This window comes from Scyliorhinus canicula, chromosome 10 (genome assembly GCF_902713615.1).
Source record: "Scyliorhinus canicula chromosome 10, sScyCan1.1, whole genome shotgun sequence".
NCBI lineage: Eukaryota > Metazoa > Chordata > Chondrichthyes > Carcharhiniformes > Scyliorhinidae > Scyliorhinus > Scyliorhinus canicula.
In genome coordinates, this window is record NC_052155.1 from 137,019,783 (window position 1) to 137,038,721 (window position 18,939).

General features: G+C 44.2%; 1 protein-coding gene across 5 annotated transcripts in view; it reads right to left on the reverse strand.

The window, feature by feature from the left end:
- Positions 1-3,406: 3,406 nt before the first annotated feature.
- The window catches only part of rad21b (RAD21 cohesin complex component b), an 88,610-nt gene continuing 73,077 nt past the window's right edge, over positions 3,407-18,939 (reverse strand). For 3 of the 5 annotated variants that reach the window (XM_038809767.1, XM_038809770.1, XM_038809768.1), the window contains 4 exons: positions 15,633-15,778; positions 14,497-14,649; positions 11,494-11,577; positions 4,259-4,450 (listed from right to left, as the gene is read on the reverse strand). In XM_038809767.1, coding sequence (XP_038665695.1) covers positions 4,259-4,450; positions 11,494-11,577; positions 14,497-14,649; positions 15,633-15,778 — 575 coding nt within the window. Of the gene's footprint in view, positions 4,451-11,493; positions 11,578-14,496; positions 14,650-15,632; positions 15,779-18,939 lie in introns of all 5 variants that reach the window. The other 2 variants (XM_038809771.1, XM_038809766.1) reach the window with 2 other exon arrangements.

The window sequence follows — 18,939 nt, forward strand, 5'->3', positions numbered from 1 at the left end:
TTGAACTTGTAATGTTGCTTATTTACACTTGCCAGAAGAGATGTACATTCGTACACAGGGAACCACTCTCCAAACAAAAGGAATATATCCAAGCTTTGACCTTTTTTGAAATTACTCAGAAGCATGGGGAGTATTTGTTCCCTGATGCTTTCTCCATGGCAATGCCTCAGCCAGAGTATACTCACCGACCAAACCTTTCTCTTGCAGCACAAATTGTAATGGTAGTTCGGTATTCTTGCGTTTGTCCTGATGAATGCAAGGCATTAAAACTTTGGCAACATGTTTCGCTTCTCAGCAACATTCAAGTTCAACCAAGCGACTGCAATGTTGTGTCATGGGCGAACATGTGGAACCTGATTATGTCTTTCCAGATGATGGCACAAAGGGACAGCATGTATATAAGAGGCCAAGGGTGGGTTTTGGGGGTACGTCATGTCATGGTGTGGAGTTGCAAGATATACTATTGCAGGTGATTCTCTGGCAATGACTAGGTAGACAATATGAACCAGGTAAAGACGGTGCCACTCAACTGGAAAACGAAGTGTGGGAAGAGGATGATGTGGTCAGCCAATTGCAAAGCTGCAGAGAGCTTCAGAAAGATGAGACACACGACAAGGTCACAATCAAAGAATTTCAGTATTGACTGATTAGGGTCGTTTTGGCAGTGGCACGGGTAGAAACTTTAATATAGTGGTTAAAACATTGAGTTGGAAGGAAGATTGTTACAGATGTGAGGTGACAACATGTTCAATGTCCTTGGAGATGATGTGGAAATTTGCATGGGCATAGAGGTCAATATCAACGCGGAGAAGAGCAATGGTCAGTTTTGAAGGAAATTTCAGCTCCTGGTGAGATAACCAGCAACAATGTCAGCTAGCATGGGAACCAGAAAGGAAAGTTGGGTAGTTAAGTTTGGTGCAAATAAGGTTGAGGCAGCAGCAGGTGGGTCTCATGGATAAGCTGCACTCAGAAAAGGCCTGAAGGGATATAAGAAACCTATTTGGGACAACTTATTTTTCAATCTTGGTGATAAAAGCAAATCAGCTAACAAAATAATGTAGTGCAAATAAAATTATATACTACAGGAAATTAAATATTACGCATCCAACATTAAAGCACATTCAAAACAATACAGAAGGGCCATGTCTAAATTCATTAAACTATTAAAAATTTTACTTTTTTTTTTCTTTATTCGTTCATGGGATGAGGGCATTGCTGGAGGCCAGCATTTATTGCCCATCCCGAAGCGCATTTAGGAGTCAACCACATTGCTGTAGATCTGGAGTCACATGTAGGCCATACAAGGTAAGGATTTCAGATTTCCTTCCCTAAAGGACATTAGTGAACCAGATGGGTTTTTACGTCAATCAGTAATCATAGACTTTGCAGTGCTGAAAGAGGCCATTTGGCCCATCATGTCTGCACCAGCCCTTGGAAAGAGCACCCTACTTAATCCCATGCTTCCACACTAGCCCCATAACCCAACCTAATCTTTTGGACACCAAGGGGCAATTTAGCATGACCTAGCCACCTAACCTGCACATCTTTGGACTGTGGGAGGGAACCAGAGCACCCGGAAAAACCCCACGCAGAGACGGGAGAAAGTGCCAACTTCGCAGTCACCCGAGGCTGGAATTGAACTCGTTCTCTGGAGCTGTGAAGCAGCAGTGCTAAACACTGTGCCGCCCAAAATAATGGTTTCAGTGTCATCATTAGACTTTTACTTCCCGATTTTTATTAAATTCAAATTCCATTTACCATGGTGGGATTCAAACCCAGGTCTCCAGAGCATTACCCTAACTCTCTGGATCATTAGTCGAGAGACCAAACCATGACATCACTGCCTACCCATTTGTCTCAATTGATAAAATATGAATCACTTGAACTATGTTACCTGGGATAAGTGATCAGCAGCACTGAAATACATTTCTTTATTAATCACTGGTTTATCCTATTTGAATTTCATGGACTTCTGAGTTTGAAAGAATCTCTTATTAGCTCAATTACACGTGCAAATTGCTTGGGAAGTTTAAACTACTGATTCCTTGCTGCCTGGAACCCTCCGTGAATGTCTCCAACCCACAGCTCAGGACGGAGATTTGCCTGGATACACAGGACATACCCATGTACTTACTCTGTAAATGTTAATGTGCATGGGTTTCCTCCGGGTGCTCCGGTTTCCTCCCACAGTCCAAAGATGTGCGGGTTAGGTGGATTGGCCATGCTAAATTGCCCGTAGTGTCCTAAAAAGTAAGGTTAGGGGGGGGGGGGGGGGGGGGGGGGGGGGGGAGGGTTGTTGGGTTACGGGTATAGGGTGGATACATGGGTTTGAGTAGGGTGATCATGGCTCGGCACAACATCGAGGGCCGAAGGGCCTGTTCTGTGCTGTACTGTTCTGTGTTATAGTTTAGTACCTGGTCTAATAGCTGGGTAACTCCACAACCTTGGCACCCACCCCCCTCCAAGCATCCCAGCCCTGACCATCCAACTACCCCGAACCACAACCTGATCACCTACCTCAGCACTCGCTCATCTATTCAAAGTCTGGACCTTTTAAAACTTACCTGTAGGGCGGCACGGTGCTGCAGTTGTTAGCACTGCTGCCTCACGACGCCGAGGACCCAGGTTCGATCTCAGCCCCCGGGTCACTGTCCGTAAGAAGTTTGCATATTCTCTCCAAGATTGCGTGGATCTCACCCCCACAACCCAAAGATGTGCAGGGTAGGTAGATTGGCCACGCTAAATTGCCCCTTAATTGGATAAAAAAAATTGGGCACTCTAAATTTAAAAACTTACCTGAAGACAGTGGCTAGTGTTGTATAAAGGTTCTTCTTCTCCGATAACCCCCCAACTACAATCTGAACTTGGATGTAAGATGGCATACTACCCTTTTCTCTGTTAGCTGGGACTGGAAGAAATGGGCAGGAGGATTGGGTCAGTAAACTCTTCATTGGCAGTGGCAATGCAACTGGAAAATCTAGGCCATTGTACTTAAATAGATGTTGGATCAAAATAACTACATTTCCATACGAGGCAAAATTTGTGTGTTGTTTTCGAGTGAATATTGCAACCTGTACAAAATTACTGGAAAGGTTGGCAGGAATCGAAAATACCTCGTTTACAGCCAGCTGTCATGTTAATTTCAGCGACACGTACTTGAAATAAATTCCGCATCCCTTTTTAAGCTTCCAAGTTTGGACAACTTTAGGACTTTTCTCAAATCATTAACGGAAAAAACTCCACTTGCCCAATAGGTTTGGCCAAAAGTGATCCGACCAAAAATGGGTCAGGTGCAGTATTTTCAAGGTGAAATTGTTTAAAAGGGAATAATGAGCCAAGAGACCATGATGTCAAAACAAGTCAGAATATGGGCTCAAAATTATTTAAAGATACAAAAAAACTTCAATACAGTAACAAGTATTTTATTAGAAAAGTTATGTATAACAGCATGAACATCACTGTTCAACATTTAATGATGACCTAATTAAGCAACAAACTAGAGACTCAGTAGCATAAGCAAAATGCTGCTTAAAATGAAAGCTTTCAGCTTTTCCATAATTAAACATTCATTAAAAATTATCTACACATTTTATACAAAAAGGGGAATATATGCTTACAGGCACATTATGTTTAAAATAGAACAGCATTGTAACACTCCAGACTGATAAAGCATCCTAAAATTATGAGTATGTTTTCAAAATTAATATTTCATATATCCTTGGTTGTATTTCAATAGTTTGTAATTCCAGTGGACAGTGGTGCTGCTAGATTGTTCCAAAAATATGTCAATGTAGAGGAACCAGCACACAATCTAAAAGTTAAATTAAGTGCAAGTGTTGAATATCAACTTCTCTACTACTATGCTGTAGACATATGAATTTCACCAATCAACATCTTATTGAGACAGTCTATCAGCAGCAGTGGTGTTTCACAAGTGACATTTCTGAATAATGCAATCAACAAAGCCATAATTATGTCTGCACAGAAATGTATTCATAATATATCTGAAACATTATGCATTTCTCCAATCATGATTCAGTATAAAATCTGTCAAGGAGTGTGAGTTACTTGTATTCACCATAAACACTGGAATAACACACCTAATCCCGAAAAAATTGAAAAGTTTCTCTGTCCAAAATAATCTTTTAACTCAATATACATTAAAACCAATTTATTAAAGTATTGTAATGGTCTCAATTCCCCATATGGGGCAATACATATCTAGTGTATATACACTAGCTATTCAAGATCAACTAGGTCAGACAATGTTGAACCTTGGTCCTGGGGTTGCAATAATGTCGCTGTAAGGCTCAGTCTGCGTAAGCTCAATTGCCTGTTGCTTTTTAAGTACCAAGAAACTGTAGAACTTTGCAGCTGCTTGTTTCCGGTTGTTTTTTCGACATAAATCTGCCAGGCTAATAGATTCAGCTCCCGTTTTAGCCAAAGCTCTCTGAAAAAAAATATTTTAAAGTGATAAAGTCGTGGTCTAAAAACAAAACAGAAAACTGCATAAAGGACCATCTGTGATACGTGTAAATCAATGCATTTTCAACACAAACACATAAAAAACTTGGTCAAATAACTACTGTTTTGAGATGATTTTAAAAGGAGAGGGATGTGTTAGGGTTATGAAAGAATTCCATTTTTGTTCAAAATACTTTGTTTTAGAGAGAAAAAAAGCATAAGAATCATGCTACACCTATTATCCACACGGAGATCAGGGAATCTGTGTTCTGCCCTGCTAGGCAACTCCAAGAGTTGTCACCAATTGTAAGCAACCTTTAGTGAATTCACAAAAAACAATGGGAGCTGCAGTTTCAGGCGAACCAGTCAGCTGCCCCATAAACTCAGGATTTATTAATACCAATCTGTTCAGATGGGGAGCCAGAAGGGTGGTCAATAGGGTTGTGCTCTTTTTGGTCAGTTTAAACGCTCATCTAAAATCATAGCTCTGTAACTATGTATGAAAGTGATCTGGAATGTTCTCAGTGACATCACTGCAACTGCTTATACAAAATATTCAGGTGGCTGGTGTTAGCCTTTCAGTAGATAATTAATATTTTTTTAAATCAGGTGATCGTGGAGATTGGATGGGTAGTTTGCCACGTTAGTTGTTTTAGTGTTCATGCTGTTCCACACCAAGAGCATCAGGCGATTGCAGCAGCTGCTCAAAACAAATTTCTGAACATCATGCATGTTGAAGTGCAGTCATAAGCCTAAATTAACTGTGGCCTGGTTTACCTCACTTGGCTAGACAGCTGGTTTGTGATGCAGAGCAAGGTCAGCAGCAGAGGTTCAATTCCCATACCGCCCGAGGTTATTCATAAAGGTTCCACCTTCCCAAGCTTGCCCCTCACCTGAGGTGTGGTGATCCTCAGGTTAAATCACTACCAGTCAGCTCTCCCCTCTTAAAAGGGAAAAGCAGCCTATGGTCACCTGAGACTATACCGTACCTTATTTCAGGAAAAGCAGGGAGGTAAATACGATGGAGTACAGCTCAAACAAATTTCTATTTAACCCAGGAATCTGGTGAGAGGGAATCTTGCTGTTTTGAGATTTGGCTGTTTTCTAAAACCCAGTCAAATTTAGCAGTTGGCAGGCAGCCCGGTGGCAAACTGCTGTCTCATGGCACCTAGGACCTGGGTTCAATCCCAGGTCACTGTCCGTTTGGAGTTTGCACAATCTCCCCGTGTCTGCATGGGTCTCACCCCCACAACTCAAAAAGATGCGCAGGGTAGGTCAATTGGCCATGGTAAATTGCATCTTAATTGAAAAAAAAAGAACTGGGCACTCTAAATTTATTTTCAGAAAAATTTAGCAGTTAGCATTTAACTTTAAGTGTAGTTTCTTTGAGTGTTAAATAGTGGCAAAGAAACTGCCTGCGAGTGGAAGCTGCATAGTTAGTTAATTAAGTGACCAGTTAAAACTAGTTACCAAAAGCAGCAGGCTTTTGCAAATGCATGGTTGACAGGTCGGTGAGGTGCACCTGTGGCAGAATAATTACTCAGGAATTTAGTTGAGTATGGGAATTCTATGCAGCAAGTTAAGAGGTGATGTTTTGGTCTTTCACAAACAAAGAGAGGGCTGAGACACACAGATCTGAGGGCTCAGGAAAATAATTAGGTGAGCAGGCAGGTGATAGGTTTGGTGAGTTTACATTTTTCTTTCTTTAAACTGAACAGTATAAATTGTCAAGACATGAACAATGAAAAACAGAACCACAAAGACAATCTCTGGATTGAGCAGCACGGTAGCATAGTGGTTAGCACAATTGCTTCACAGCTCCATGGTTCCAGGTTCGATTCCCGGCTTGGGTCACTGTCTGTGCGGAGTCTGCACGTTCTCCCCGTGTGTGCGTGGGTTTCCTCCGTGTGCGCCGGTTTCCTCCCACAGTCCAAAGATGTGCAGGTTAGGTGGATTGGCCATGCTAAATTGCCCTTAGTGTCCAAAATTGCCCTTAGTGTTGGGTGGGGTTACTGGATTATGGGGATAGGGTGGAGGTGTGGGCTTGGGTAGGGTGCTCTTTCCAAGAGCCGGTGCAGACTCGATGGGCCGATTGGCCTCCTTCTGCACTGTAAATTCTATGAAATTACAACCTGAGCCATGAGCAAATGGGCATAAGATCAGTCTTGAATGTGTGGCTCAAACACTGCTGTGGGGGAAATGTGTTTCAATACATGGGGCTCTGGGACCAGTACTGGGAAAGAGATAGCTGCTCCACCGGAACAGATTTCACTTGACTCACCCTGGTCAATTGAATAAGGAGGGCTGCAGAGAGGACTAAATAGTTGGGTGAGGTGATGCTGTGGAGGGGAAGTGAGACGTTGAAAGTTAACATGAAAGGATAAGGCAATAGTGTGAAGAGTAGCAATGTAGGCAATGATAAGCAGAATGTGACTAGAAAACACAGGGCAAATAAACACGAATCACAGCAAATAAATCAGGATGGGCAAAAAACAGTAAAAAGATAGAATTTAACGCTCTTTATCTGAATGTTTGCAGTAATCATAACAAATGGATGAACTGATAGCACAAATATAAATAAATAGGTATTACGTGGTAGCCATCAGATGCAATTGCAAAGTAATTGACTTGGAACTGGATATTCAATGGTATTTTTATATTTTGAAAAGGTAAGAATAAAGGAAAAAGATGTGGGTAGTTCTGTTAATAAAGGACGAGCTCAGTCCAGTAGCGTGAAATTAGCTTAGTTTGGAAGATCAAGATGTAGAATCGTTTTGCTTGGAGATCAGAAATAGCAAGGAAGTCGTTTAGGAGCCCTCCAACAGTAGTTACACCACAGGACTGAGTATAAAGACATGATGAGTGCTTGTAAGGTATTACAATAATCATGCGAGATTTTAATCATTTTGATTGGACAAATCAAACTGACGCAAAGGTCGGATATGTCTTCAGGACATATATTTGAACAATATGGAACTATTATGTCGAATTAACCAGGAAATAGGCTATTTTAGGCCTGGTAATGCATAGTGAGGCGAGATTAATTAATGACCTCATATTGAAGGATTATAGACTTCCGGTGGAGGCCATGGTGTGAGTGGTTGCACATTTGGTGGCTCCTGCTCGTGGCAGTGTTTTTGGACCTATTCCCTGGGTGGATTTGTTGGGGAAACAAGGTGCAGGAGTGGAGGAAGGAGAGGGTGTCCCACCGGTGGATGGATTTGTGGACCAGGAGTGGTTTTAAAAGGAAGGAGCAGTTGTGAGATGCTGTACCTGCGACACAGAGGAAGATGGTGGAGGGCCCTAACATCTCAGTAGTCAATGGAACAGCTGGTGGACTTCTTGTACGAGAAGTTCACCCAGCAGAGAAAAAGACTTTGGAGTACCTGGCAAGGACAGTAAACCCAATTAAGACAGGGATCGACTGTCTGGAAAGGAGGCTCGAACCTCAGAGCCAGGCGATCCAGAAGGTGGAGGAGACGGTGGGGGAGCATGATGAGCAGCTCACCTCGATGGCGGCCAAGGTGGGGGTAATGCATGATACTCAGAGGCGGCTGCAGGAGAAGGTGAAGGATTTGGAGAACCGATCCCGGAGGCAGAATCTAAGGATCATGGAGCTGCCAGAGGGCAGCGAGGGAGCATACTCTGGCTCGTACGTAGCTCAGATGTTGAGAAGTTGCTGGGAGAGGGGGCCGTTAAGCCGCCATTGGAGGTGGACCGGGCGCACAGGGAGCTTATAGGAAGCCACATGGTAACAAACCACCGAGGTCGATGGTGCAGACCCGATGGGCCGAATGGCCTCCTTCTGCACTGCAAGTTCTATGAAAGTGGTCCACAGGGCATGTATGACTGGCCAGGATGGGCAGTTCTTTTGAGGGGTGGAGGACAGGTGTGGGCGGGCCTATGAATCACGTCCATATGTTTTGGGCATGCCCAAAGCTTGGGAGATTCTGGCTGGGGTTTGCCGACGTTATGTCGGAGGTCCTGAAGGTGAAGGTGGTCCCGAGTCCAGAGGTAGCAATCTTCGGAGTGTCCGAAGACCCAAGGGGATGAGGGAGGCCGATGTCTTAGTCTTGGCCTTTGCCTCCCTGGTAACCCGGAGACGGATATTATCAGAATGGAGGGATTCGGGGCCCCTGAAACCGGGGATGTGGGTGAGTGACCTGACAGAGTTTCTCAGGTTCGAAAAAATAAAGTTTGCCTTGACGGGGTCTGTGGAGGGGCTTGCCCAGAGGTGGCAGTCTTTTACCGACTTCTTCGAGAAAAGTTAAGATGGAGCAGTGAGGGGGGGGGGGGGGGGGGGGGGGTATTAAAATGGGGAGGCAGGGGAGTTGGGAAGTGGGAGGCGGGATGTTAGGTATTTTATTGAGTTTGTCATTTACAGTCCTGTTGGCTTGTTTTGATTTGTGATTATGTTATGGGAATATATAAATGCTTCAATACTGTCTTAAACTTAAATAAATGCATGAATTGAGCTAGCTGTAGTAAACAAGCGGTTAAAAGGCAAGGTGGTAGATAAGCTGTGGCATAAAATTTGAGGGCGACAATTTGAGGACAACAAAGATGATAAAGAAAAAAATGATAAGGATGAACCATCCATGGAAGTTAAGAGTAGTATCAAATTGGAAAAAAAGATGTACAATGCTGTGAAGATTGTTATGCCAGAAAACTGGGAAAACTTTCAAAATTGAAAGATAATGGAGAAATTAGAATGACAGTAACCTAGTAAGAAACATGCAGACAAATCTTCAACAAATATATAAAAAGGATGAGAGCAGATTGAGTGAATATTGGTTCATTAGAAAATGGGACTGGGAAACAAAGGGAAATAAGGAAATGCGGAGATTTTGAACAAATCTTTTTTTAATGGTTTCATGGGACCGTGGATGTCGCTAACTAAGCCAGCATTTGTTGCTCATCCTTAATTGCCCTCGAGAAGCTGGTACTGAACTACTGCCTTGAAATCTGAGGTCGGTATATCGACAGTGCTGTTATGAAAAGAGTTCCAGAATTCTGACCCAGTCTGAACTTTCACTTTCATAGAACTTGCAGTGCAGAAGGAGGCCATTCGGCCCATCGGGTCTGCACCATCGACCTCGGTGGTTCGTTACCATGTGGCTTGTTCTGACCCAGTCATAACAATAGGGTGGATACGTGGGTTTGAGTAGGGTGATCATGGCTCGGCACAACATTGAGGGCCGAAGGGCCTGTTCTGTGCTGTACTGTTCTATGTTATAGTGAAGGATATAGCTCAAAGTCAGGATGGCGAGTGGCTTGGAGTGGAAAGTGCAGATGCTGCCTTTTTCCTTCCAGGTGGTAGGAGTTAGATTTGTACAGTGCTGTCGAAAGAGCTTGCTGAGTTACTGTAATGCATCTTGCAGATGGTACACACTGCCGCCACTGTACGCTGGCAGTGGAAGTGAATGTTTACTGGGGTACCAATCAAGCAGGCTAGGTTGACCTAGTCATTGTCAAGCCGAAGTGTGGAGCTGCACTTGTTCAAGCACATGCAGAGTATTCCATCATGCTTCTGACTTGTGCTTTGTAGTTGATGGACAGACTTTGGGGAGTCAGGTGGTGAGTTACTTGTCGAAGAATTCCCAGCTCTTGCAGCCTAAGTATTTATATGGCTGGTCGAAAGTGAGTAAAGAGGACCCAGAGATAATAACCACCACCTAGAGGAGGAGGGGAGGCGGGGAAGAGAGAGAGAGAGCAGGGCCCTTCGCAGCGAGGGAGGGGCAGCGGGAATAGAAAGGGATCATTCTCCTCTTTACTTATATACAGCCCATCATGATTACCAGGAATACTGGGACAGAGTTCCCCAGGGACATCTCAATCATCTGGTATCCACCAGAAGAACTGTAAACCAAGAAGTCTTGGCAGTATGTCCAAACACCATTAATGCACATTTTTCTGAGGGGTGGCGGACTGTGGACTGGGGAGGTGTTTTATGGCACTGAGTATTGGTTGGGGCATTGAGTATAAAAATTGGTAAGTCATGCTGCAGCTGTATAGAATCTCAGTTGGCCACAATTGGAATATTGCGTACAATTCTGGTAGTCACACAACCAGAAGGATGCAGATGCTTTGGGGAGGGTACAGAAGTGTTGCCTAGTCTGGAGGGTATTAGCTATGAGGTTGGATAAACTCGGATTGTTTTCATTGGAACGACAGAGGTTGAGGGGCGACCGGATTGAGGTTAACAAAATTATGAGTGGCGTGGGCAGAGTGGACAGTCATACGCTTTTTTCCAGGGTGGAAAAGTCAAGGGTGGGGAGTGCCTGGAACGCGCTGTCGGGGAATATGGTGAAAGCAGATACAAAAGCGACTTTTAAGAGGCATCTTGACAAATACATGAATACCATGGGAATAGAGGCAAACAGACCCTGAAGTGCAGAAGGTTTTAGTTTAGACAGGCATTATGATTGTCACAGACTTGGAGGGACAAAGGGCCTGTTCCGGTTCTGTTCTTTGTTTTTCTGCTAAAGCTACATGTGTGAAATCCACATCCCATTGTGTCTAATTTGCTTCCAAAATATCTAACTTTCAAATTTCCACACAAGTTTGTAATTGTGCACTTCCAGTGCTTAAAATAATTACTCTGAATCTCAAACAATTTATGTACCTGCACTACTAATTGAACAAAGAACATGGTAAGTAGTGTTTTTGAGATATTTAACCTTTTATGAAAAAGGTTAAATAAATTTCACTTGATGTTATTCAATAATAAAAATGCAGCCAACTGCAATGTTACCCCAGGTGACCTGAAGTATTATTAAATTGGGTTGACATGTGTAATTGTCTTTCTATAATCATTATTCTTTAGTTTTTCTGATAACCTAAAGATTTAGAGCAAAACTCCAATCCATGGCCGGAATTAGAACCACATTAATGAATATGTACACATTTCAGAAGAAAATGTTGCTCACTCAGAATCCAATTAAAGACCCTTCAAATCACAGCATGGTATTCTGCAAAATGTGATGTACTTTAGCTGCACAAATCTTCAGATTATTTAAATTCTCTTACCTGTAGACCATGAAGCATCTGCTGCGTTCTCTTGTTCCACCGCCTCTCCTCCTGATCTTGGTCACCTCCTACCGTTTCCTCCTCCTCAAAACAATGCAAATATAGTTAAAACGATACTAAGCATGGAAAAGGAAACATTACAGTGTAATAAGAACCTGGGGACTTCTATCAGTTGTCTCAATTATTCATAAATACCCATTATGAAAATATATTGGATTTACATAATTGATTCTTCATTACTGCTCCTATTCCTTGTCCCTCACAACTGCTTTTCCCATTCGGCACCAGGTAAGTCTACAAATCAGCTCTGGTGCTCCTGACTGGACAACCAGTGGGAAGCATTCCAGAACCCATTTTTCATGGTGAAGTAATGTTGATCCAAATAATGAATCTTACTTTGTCGATCAAATACGGTTATTACTTTCCACTATACAATGAGAAATGTGATCTTCATGCACAAAGACGTTTGTGAAATTAAACTATTTTGATAGCTTATCTAGAAATTTTAATATTTCAGATCAGAAGCCTTTCAAAGTGTAGCCATCTGGGATGGCCACTTCCAGAATACAAAATGGATATTTGCAAAGACTATAGGGAACTATGGACAATGCAAAGAAAGCAGGCAGGCACAGAGCCTGTATGCGTATTGGAACCACAGCTCCCAGACGAGACAGGGCAGCACGGCAGCATTGTGGATAGCACAATTGCTTCACAGCTCCAGGGTCCCAGGTTCGATTCCGGCTTGGGTCACTGTCTGTGCAGAGTCTGCACATCCTCCCAGTGTGTGCGTGGGTTTCCTCCGGGTGCTCCGGTTTCCACCCACAGTCCAAAGATGTGCAGGTTAGGTGGATTGGCCATGACAAATTGCCCTTAGTGTCCAAAATTGCCCTTAGTGTTGGGTGGGGTTACTGGGTTATGGGGATAGGGTAGAGGTGTTGACCTTGGGTGCTCTTTCCAAGAGCCGGTGCAGACCCGATGGGCCGAATGGCCTCCTTCTGCACTGTACATTCTATGAAATCTATGAGACTGAAACTGTAAGGCAATTAGCATAGTGATGGCCCATCTCTGGGAACAAAGGAAAGACACTCAAGAAACCGATCTAGCTCCAGACCTCACGGCGCCAGTTCCCCAAACCGAAAGCGTAAATAAAGCAAGGCCAACGGCCACCTAGGACACGCCCAGCCATCAGGGCACCCACCCCTTTATTGGTCAAGATCAATACGAGTGATCAAGATATGGCCCAATTGATTGGAGCCAAGTTCAAGGCCCGCCCAAAAGTGCGCGAAGCCCCTTCGGGTATAAGAAGAAGCCCCCGAGAGAGAATCGCTCTCTTGGAATCGGCTCTCAAAGCGGAGACACCCTTCCACCAGAAGCAAGTAAGTCCAAGGTCAACGCTCGCTACCAGACGGACGATCTTAGCTGTTCTCTTGTACCACTTTGACCCCAGCAGCCTCAGATCCGAACAACGGCCATTGTTCCTCTGACTGAGTGGGCACCCGAAGTTAAGTATAGGCGTTAGCGTTAGAGATAGCTTAGTTTGTAGTATTTTGTGCATGAATAGATATTACAGTGTGTGTAAATAAATAGTATTGACTTTGAACTAATTGGTGTATTGGCTCTTTGATCAGTATCCGGGTTTGAACTTTTTTGGTGGTATCGAAAGATACCTGGCGACTCTAAAGCAAACGTAATTAGGATTAAGGAAGGCGACCATATCGACCGCCATATTTATAACCAAATAGCAACAAAGAGCAACAAAATAAAACTCTTGCTGGAATCCAGTGACTTCCCGAGTAATAATCTGATGTAGTACTGACCTATACAATCCTTACTGGAGCACAGTTCTTGGGCACCCTCCAATGTCTTACCTAAGCAGCCATTAATAATTTGACAAACAGGGCTCTACAGTTGAATTGAATCCTTTGGCGTTGGATGGCTGTGTGCTGGATAAAAGACAAGCAATACGAACCTCATCGCTGATACAGAATACCAGGATTAATTATAGTGGCCTTGTATCTAATTTCAAGGTCAACAAGTTCAAAAGAATGGCAGTCAAACCTGGGATTTTTCTAATCTGTAAGGTTGATCCAGTTACCTTAAACTGGTTAAGCTATCAAGATGAAGTACCTGATCGGTACTTGATTTCCATATGAAGCAAGTGGATATAGCTTGTGCAGAAAGGACAGGCATCATCTCGAATGACTTAGAATCCATAGGATCCCTACTGTGCAGAAAGAGGCTATTTAGCCCATCAAGTCTGCACCGGCTCTTGGAAAGAACACCCTACCTCGGCATACTCCCTCACCCCATCCCCACAACCCCACCCAAACTGCACATCCCTGGACACTAAGGGGCAAATATGACATGGCCAATCCACTTAACCTGCATATATTTGGACTGTTGGAGGAAACTCCACACAAACAGTTACCCAAAGCCGGAATTGAACCCAGGTCCCTGGCGCTGTGAGGCAGCAATGCAATCCACTTTTTGAATAGGTCACGGGTCTCACTATCATGGCTCACACATGAACAGCCAATTCTGAATAGCATCAGAAGGCTGGGCCACTCAGTGATTAGTAATCCAATGCGAATCAATGAACTCAGGAAAATTAAATTATTATTTTTTTTTTTAAAAACAGTACCCAATTCTTTTTTTCCAATGTAGGGGCAATTTAGCCTGGCCAATTCACCTACCTTGCACATCTTTGTGGGTTGTGGGGGTGAGACCCACACAGACATGGGGAGATTGTGCAAATTCTACACGGACAGTGACCTGGGGCCAGACAGTGACCTGGGGCCAGGATCGAACCTGGGTCCACGGTGAGGTAGCAGTGGTAACCACTGCACCACCATGCTGCCCTACCTCAGGAAGAACAAGGGAAAACAAATGAAAGGATAAAGCATCATACAAACTCTTAATAATGCTTTTTGCAGACGTCCCAATATATTTGAAGCCATTTTATTCAGATAAAAAAAGCATTTTAAGAAGTGGCTGAGCCCCTACCTCTTCTTCCTCTTCATCTTTATCCTTCTTTTCTGGCAGAATAGCAAGTTCTGGAACAAGGTCAGTAATGTGCAGTTGCTCCTCTGGAGGAAGCTCTACTGGCGGAATCTGCAGTTCCTGTTCTTGCTGCTGTGGCTGCTGTTGCTCGTCTTGCTGAAGAAGGGGTAGAAACAATCAAAAATGAGGCTCCAGGAAGAGGAATGAAGGTCTCTATCAAGCACAGACCAAACTAAGTCACAATACTGAGCAGAAATAGATGAATTTTACGGAATTGAAGCGCCAGGATCAGGTTTAAAAACGGGAAAAGATGCTTCCCAATAGCAAAACCAAATAGGCCAACTGATTATTCTTTTGCAGAATAAAGATATTTCAGGGCAGCACAGTGGTTAGCATTGCTGCCTGTGGCGCCGAGGAGCTGGGTTCGAATCCCAGCCCTGGGTCACTGTCCATGTGGAGTTTGCACATTGTCCATGTGTCTGCGTGGGTTTCACCCCAACAACCCAAAGATGTGCAAGTTAGGTGGATTGGCCACGCTAAATTGCCCCTTAATTGAGAACAATTATTGGGTACTCTAAATTTATAAAAAAAAGATATTTCTGTCAACTGTCATTACTGCTTTATGAGGGGAGAAAAAAGGTAAACATTTCTCGACCTATTGAATGCCAGCAGTTTTTAAAAATAAATTTAGAGTACCCAATTCATTTTTTTCCAATTAAGGAGCAATTTAGGTGGCTAATCCACCTAAGCTTGCACATTTTTTGGGTTGTGGGGGCGAAACCCATGCAAACTCGGGGAGAATGTGCAAACTCCACACGGACAGTGAACCAGAGCCGGGATCGTCCCTGGGACCTCGGCACCGTGAGGCCGCAGTGCTAACCCACTGCGCTACCGTGCTGCCCCTCGCCTGCAGTTTTTGAATTAGGATGCAAGTGGCTATCAACATAAAATACAATAAAATACATTATCTAGTGGGCATAAACAGTAGCAGTGTAGAAGTACATGCTGTTTGGCTTTATGTCAATCAATATTTCGTAACTTAATACGTTACTTCATGATTTTATTTAAAACTTTGCAATAACGTACCAATGATATACAAAATGAGTTTTAAAGAGAATGAAAACATTTATTATCCTCACAGGTACTGTAGGTTCTGATTCCATTTCCTTTGATTTACGCTTAACCAGTCTCGATGGTGGGGGCATAATTGACTCATCCAGTGCGGTACTGCTGTTCTGCAACATAGATTCCTGTAGGCGACTAGGCTCTTCTAAGATGGGCTCATCTAAATTTCAAAAACATTGACAATTTTAATTTACACAGTTGTATACTTATTTTACACAAGCTGAAGCTGACCAGTAGATATAAGCTCAACACAAGGGAGAGGGAGAAATACCTGGACACATTGTTGCAGAAGATGGTCACACCGTTTAGAATACGGCTGTCTATTTTCATCAGACCTTAGGGACAGGAGGATGTGACAGTGAATGAGGCAGGTAAAGGGACCCAGCAGATAGGAATAGAGGAACCTCAGAATTTGCAATTGTCAAACAGGTTTGAGGTGCTCACAACCTGTGGGGATGAAAGTGTGGCCTGCAAGGTGGATGAGCAGGCTGGCCATGGAACCATGGTACAGGAAGCTGTTCAAGGGGGGGGCGCAAACATCTATATAGCGATCGCAGGGAACAGTAGTGAGGGGGATACACTGTTCTCAGCAGCAAAGAGCGAGAGTCCAGAAGGCTGCATTGCTTCCCCAGTGGCAGCGTTCAGGATATCTGCTCAGGGCTGGAGAGGAACCTGGAGTGGGAGGATCCAGTTGCTGTGGTCCACACAAGTACTAATGACATAGGAAGGATAAGGAAAGAGGTTCTGTACACTCAACATGAAAGAATAGGTACCAAATTTAAGAAGTAGAACCACAAACGGTGATAATCTGAACCATGTGAAAATTGGCAAAGGGAAAGTAAGATTAGAGAGGTGAGGCTCAAAAGACTGGACTGGAGAAGGATACCCATTTGTGGGGCACTGGCACCAGTACTGGAAGAAGTGGGGGTTGTAACATTGGGAGAGTCTACAGCTGAACCATGCTAGGATGAGGGTTATAATGAATCGCATAACTCGGCAAGTACAGAGGGGCGTACATTAACCTGGGGTGGGGATGTGTGAGGGATCAAGCTCGAGTATTAGTGGCAAATTAGAGGGTAAATTCAAGGCAGGAAGACCAGTGACCTTGGACAAACTGATGGGTCGACCGACGGGACAGTGGCTCAGGTTCCAGATTAAACACTTTCTACGTCAGGAGACGGCAAAGTACAACAGGGCCCCGAGAGATACTCTCCTAGAGGAGCTGATCAACACGGAAAATAAGGAGGGGGGGTTGAGAGAGAGAGAGAGAACCATGGGTACATATACGGATGGTTGCTAGACAGGGCAAGACTACCACTGGACGAAACTAGATGGAAATGGGAGGACGAACAGTGGGTTGGGGACTCTGGAGCGAAGCACTAAGCAGGGCAAACTCCCCCTCCTCCTGTGCTAGGCTTAGCCTCATGCAGTTTAAAGTGGTGCACAGAGCCCACTTGACTAGAAAACAAATGAGCATGTTCTTCCCAGAGGTGGAGGAAAAATGTGAACGGTGCCAGGAGGCCCTGCCAACCACACCTCCATGTTCAGGGCCTGTCCCAGGCTTTTGGATTCTTGACAGCATTCTTCGAGGCGATATCCAAGGTTGTGGGGGAGAGGGTGGAGCCGTGGCTAAGAGCGGCAGTCTTCGAAGTATCGGGACAGCCAGATTTCATATGGGGGAGAGGGCCGACGCCCTGGTTTTTGCATCCCTTATCGCACGCCGGAGAATCCTGCTCAGCTGCCGATCAGCAGCACCACCCACAGCTGCAGACTGGCTGGCAGACCTGGCGGAATTTCTCCAACTGGAGAAGATCAAGTACACCATCAGAGGGTCAGATGAGGGCTTCCACAAAGCGTGAGGGCCATTCATCAGCCTGTTCCAAGATCTGTTTGAGGCAAAGAGCGACTAGGAATGGAGAGGGAGGGGGGCGGGGGGGGGGGGGGGGGGGGGGGGGGGGGGGGGGGAGAGAAAGACAAGGGAGGACACACACAAGAGACAGGGGCAGGGGGAGCATCCCAATGAAGGCACAAAATAAAGCACGGGGTTGGGGGGTGCAGGCCTCCGCCCTCTCCCAAAACCAAACAAGAAAAAAATAAACCCCCAGGGGGAAAAAGGAACAAAGCGGAACCTGCCTCTAATGGGGGAAGGGCAGCTTGTAAAAGCCGTTGTACTTAAGACACAAACTGCTTAGAAATGTCAGACACACTTATCTGCTACTTTGTAAATATCATGTGCTTTATATGTTAAACTGTTATACTGCTAAAGTTGCAAAATGCCAATAAAAATATTTTTAAAAAGATTCAAAGCAGGAGGCCAAAATAATATGGAAATAGCAGGAAGGAACAGACAGAAAATCTAAGAATAAACCAATAGTCAAGACGAGATGTTACAAAACAACAAAAAGACAAAACTAAAAGCTCTGTATCTCAATGCGCATAGCATTCATGACAAAGTAAATGAATTGATAGTGCACATTGAAGCAAATAAATATGATCTGATGGTCATTACAGAGGTGTCGGCAGGGCGATAAGGATTGAGTCCTGGACAGTCAGCAAACAATAGGAAGCTAGGTAAAAGTGGAGGAGTAGCACTGTTGATCAATGATGGCATTGGTGCAATAGTTAGAGATGACTTTGGTTCAGAAGATCACAATGTAGAATCGGTTTGGATGGAGATGAGGAATAGTAGCTCCTAGAATCCCTACAGTGCAGGAGGAGTCCATTCAGCCCATTGAGTCTGCACCGACCCTTTGAAAGAGCACTCCACCCATGTCCACTTACCAGTCCACCTCACGCTATCCCCGTAATTCAACCTAATCTGCACATCCCTGGACATTAAGGGGCAATTTAGCATGGCTCATGGCTAATCCACCTAACCTGCACGTCTTTGGACTGTGGGAGGAAAACCACGCAAACACAGGGAGAACGTACAAACTCCTCACAGACAGTGGTCCAAGGCTGGAATTGAACCCGGGTCCATGGCGCTGTGAAGCAACAGTGCTAACCACTGCCCCCCCCCCCCCCCCCCCCCCCCCCAGGTACAGGTCCCCAAAAGTTACCACAATATAGGGCAAAGTATACAAGAAAGAATGGGTGGTTTTGATGTAGGGACAGCAATGATTATCTGCAATTTTAATCTTCATAAAAATCAGGTTTGCAGTAGTAGTCTGAACAAGGAGTTCAGAGAAAGCTTTTGAGAGTTTCTGACAGCAGCAATTTCTGGAACCGATTAGAGAGCAGGAGATATTCAATTTAGTATTGTGTAATGTGACAGGATTAATTAATGACCTCAGGAGTAATTAACAACATTATTTACTAATA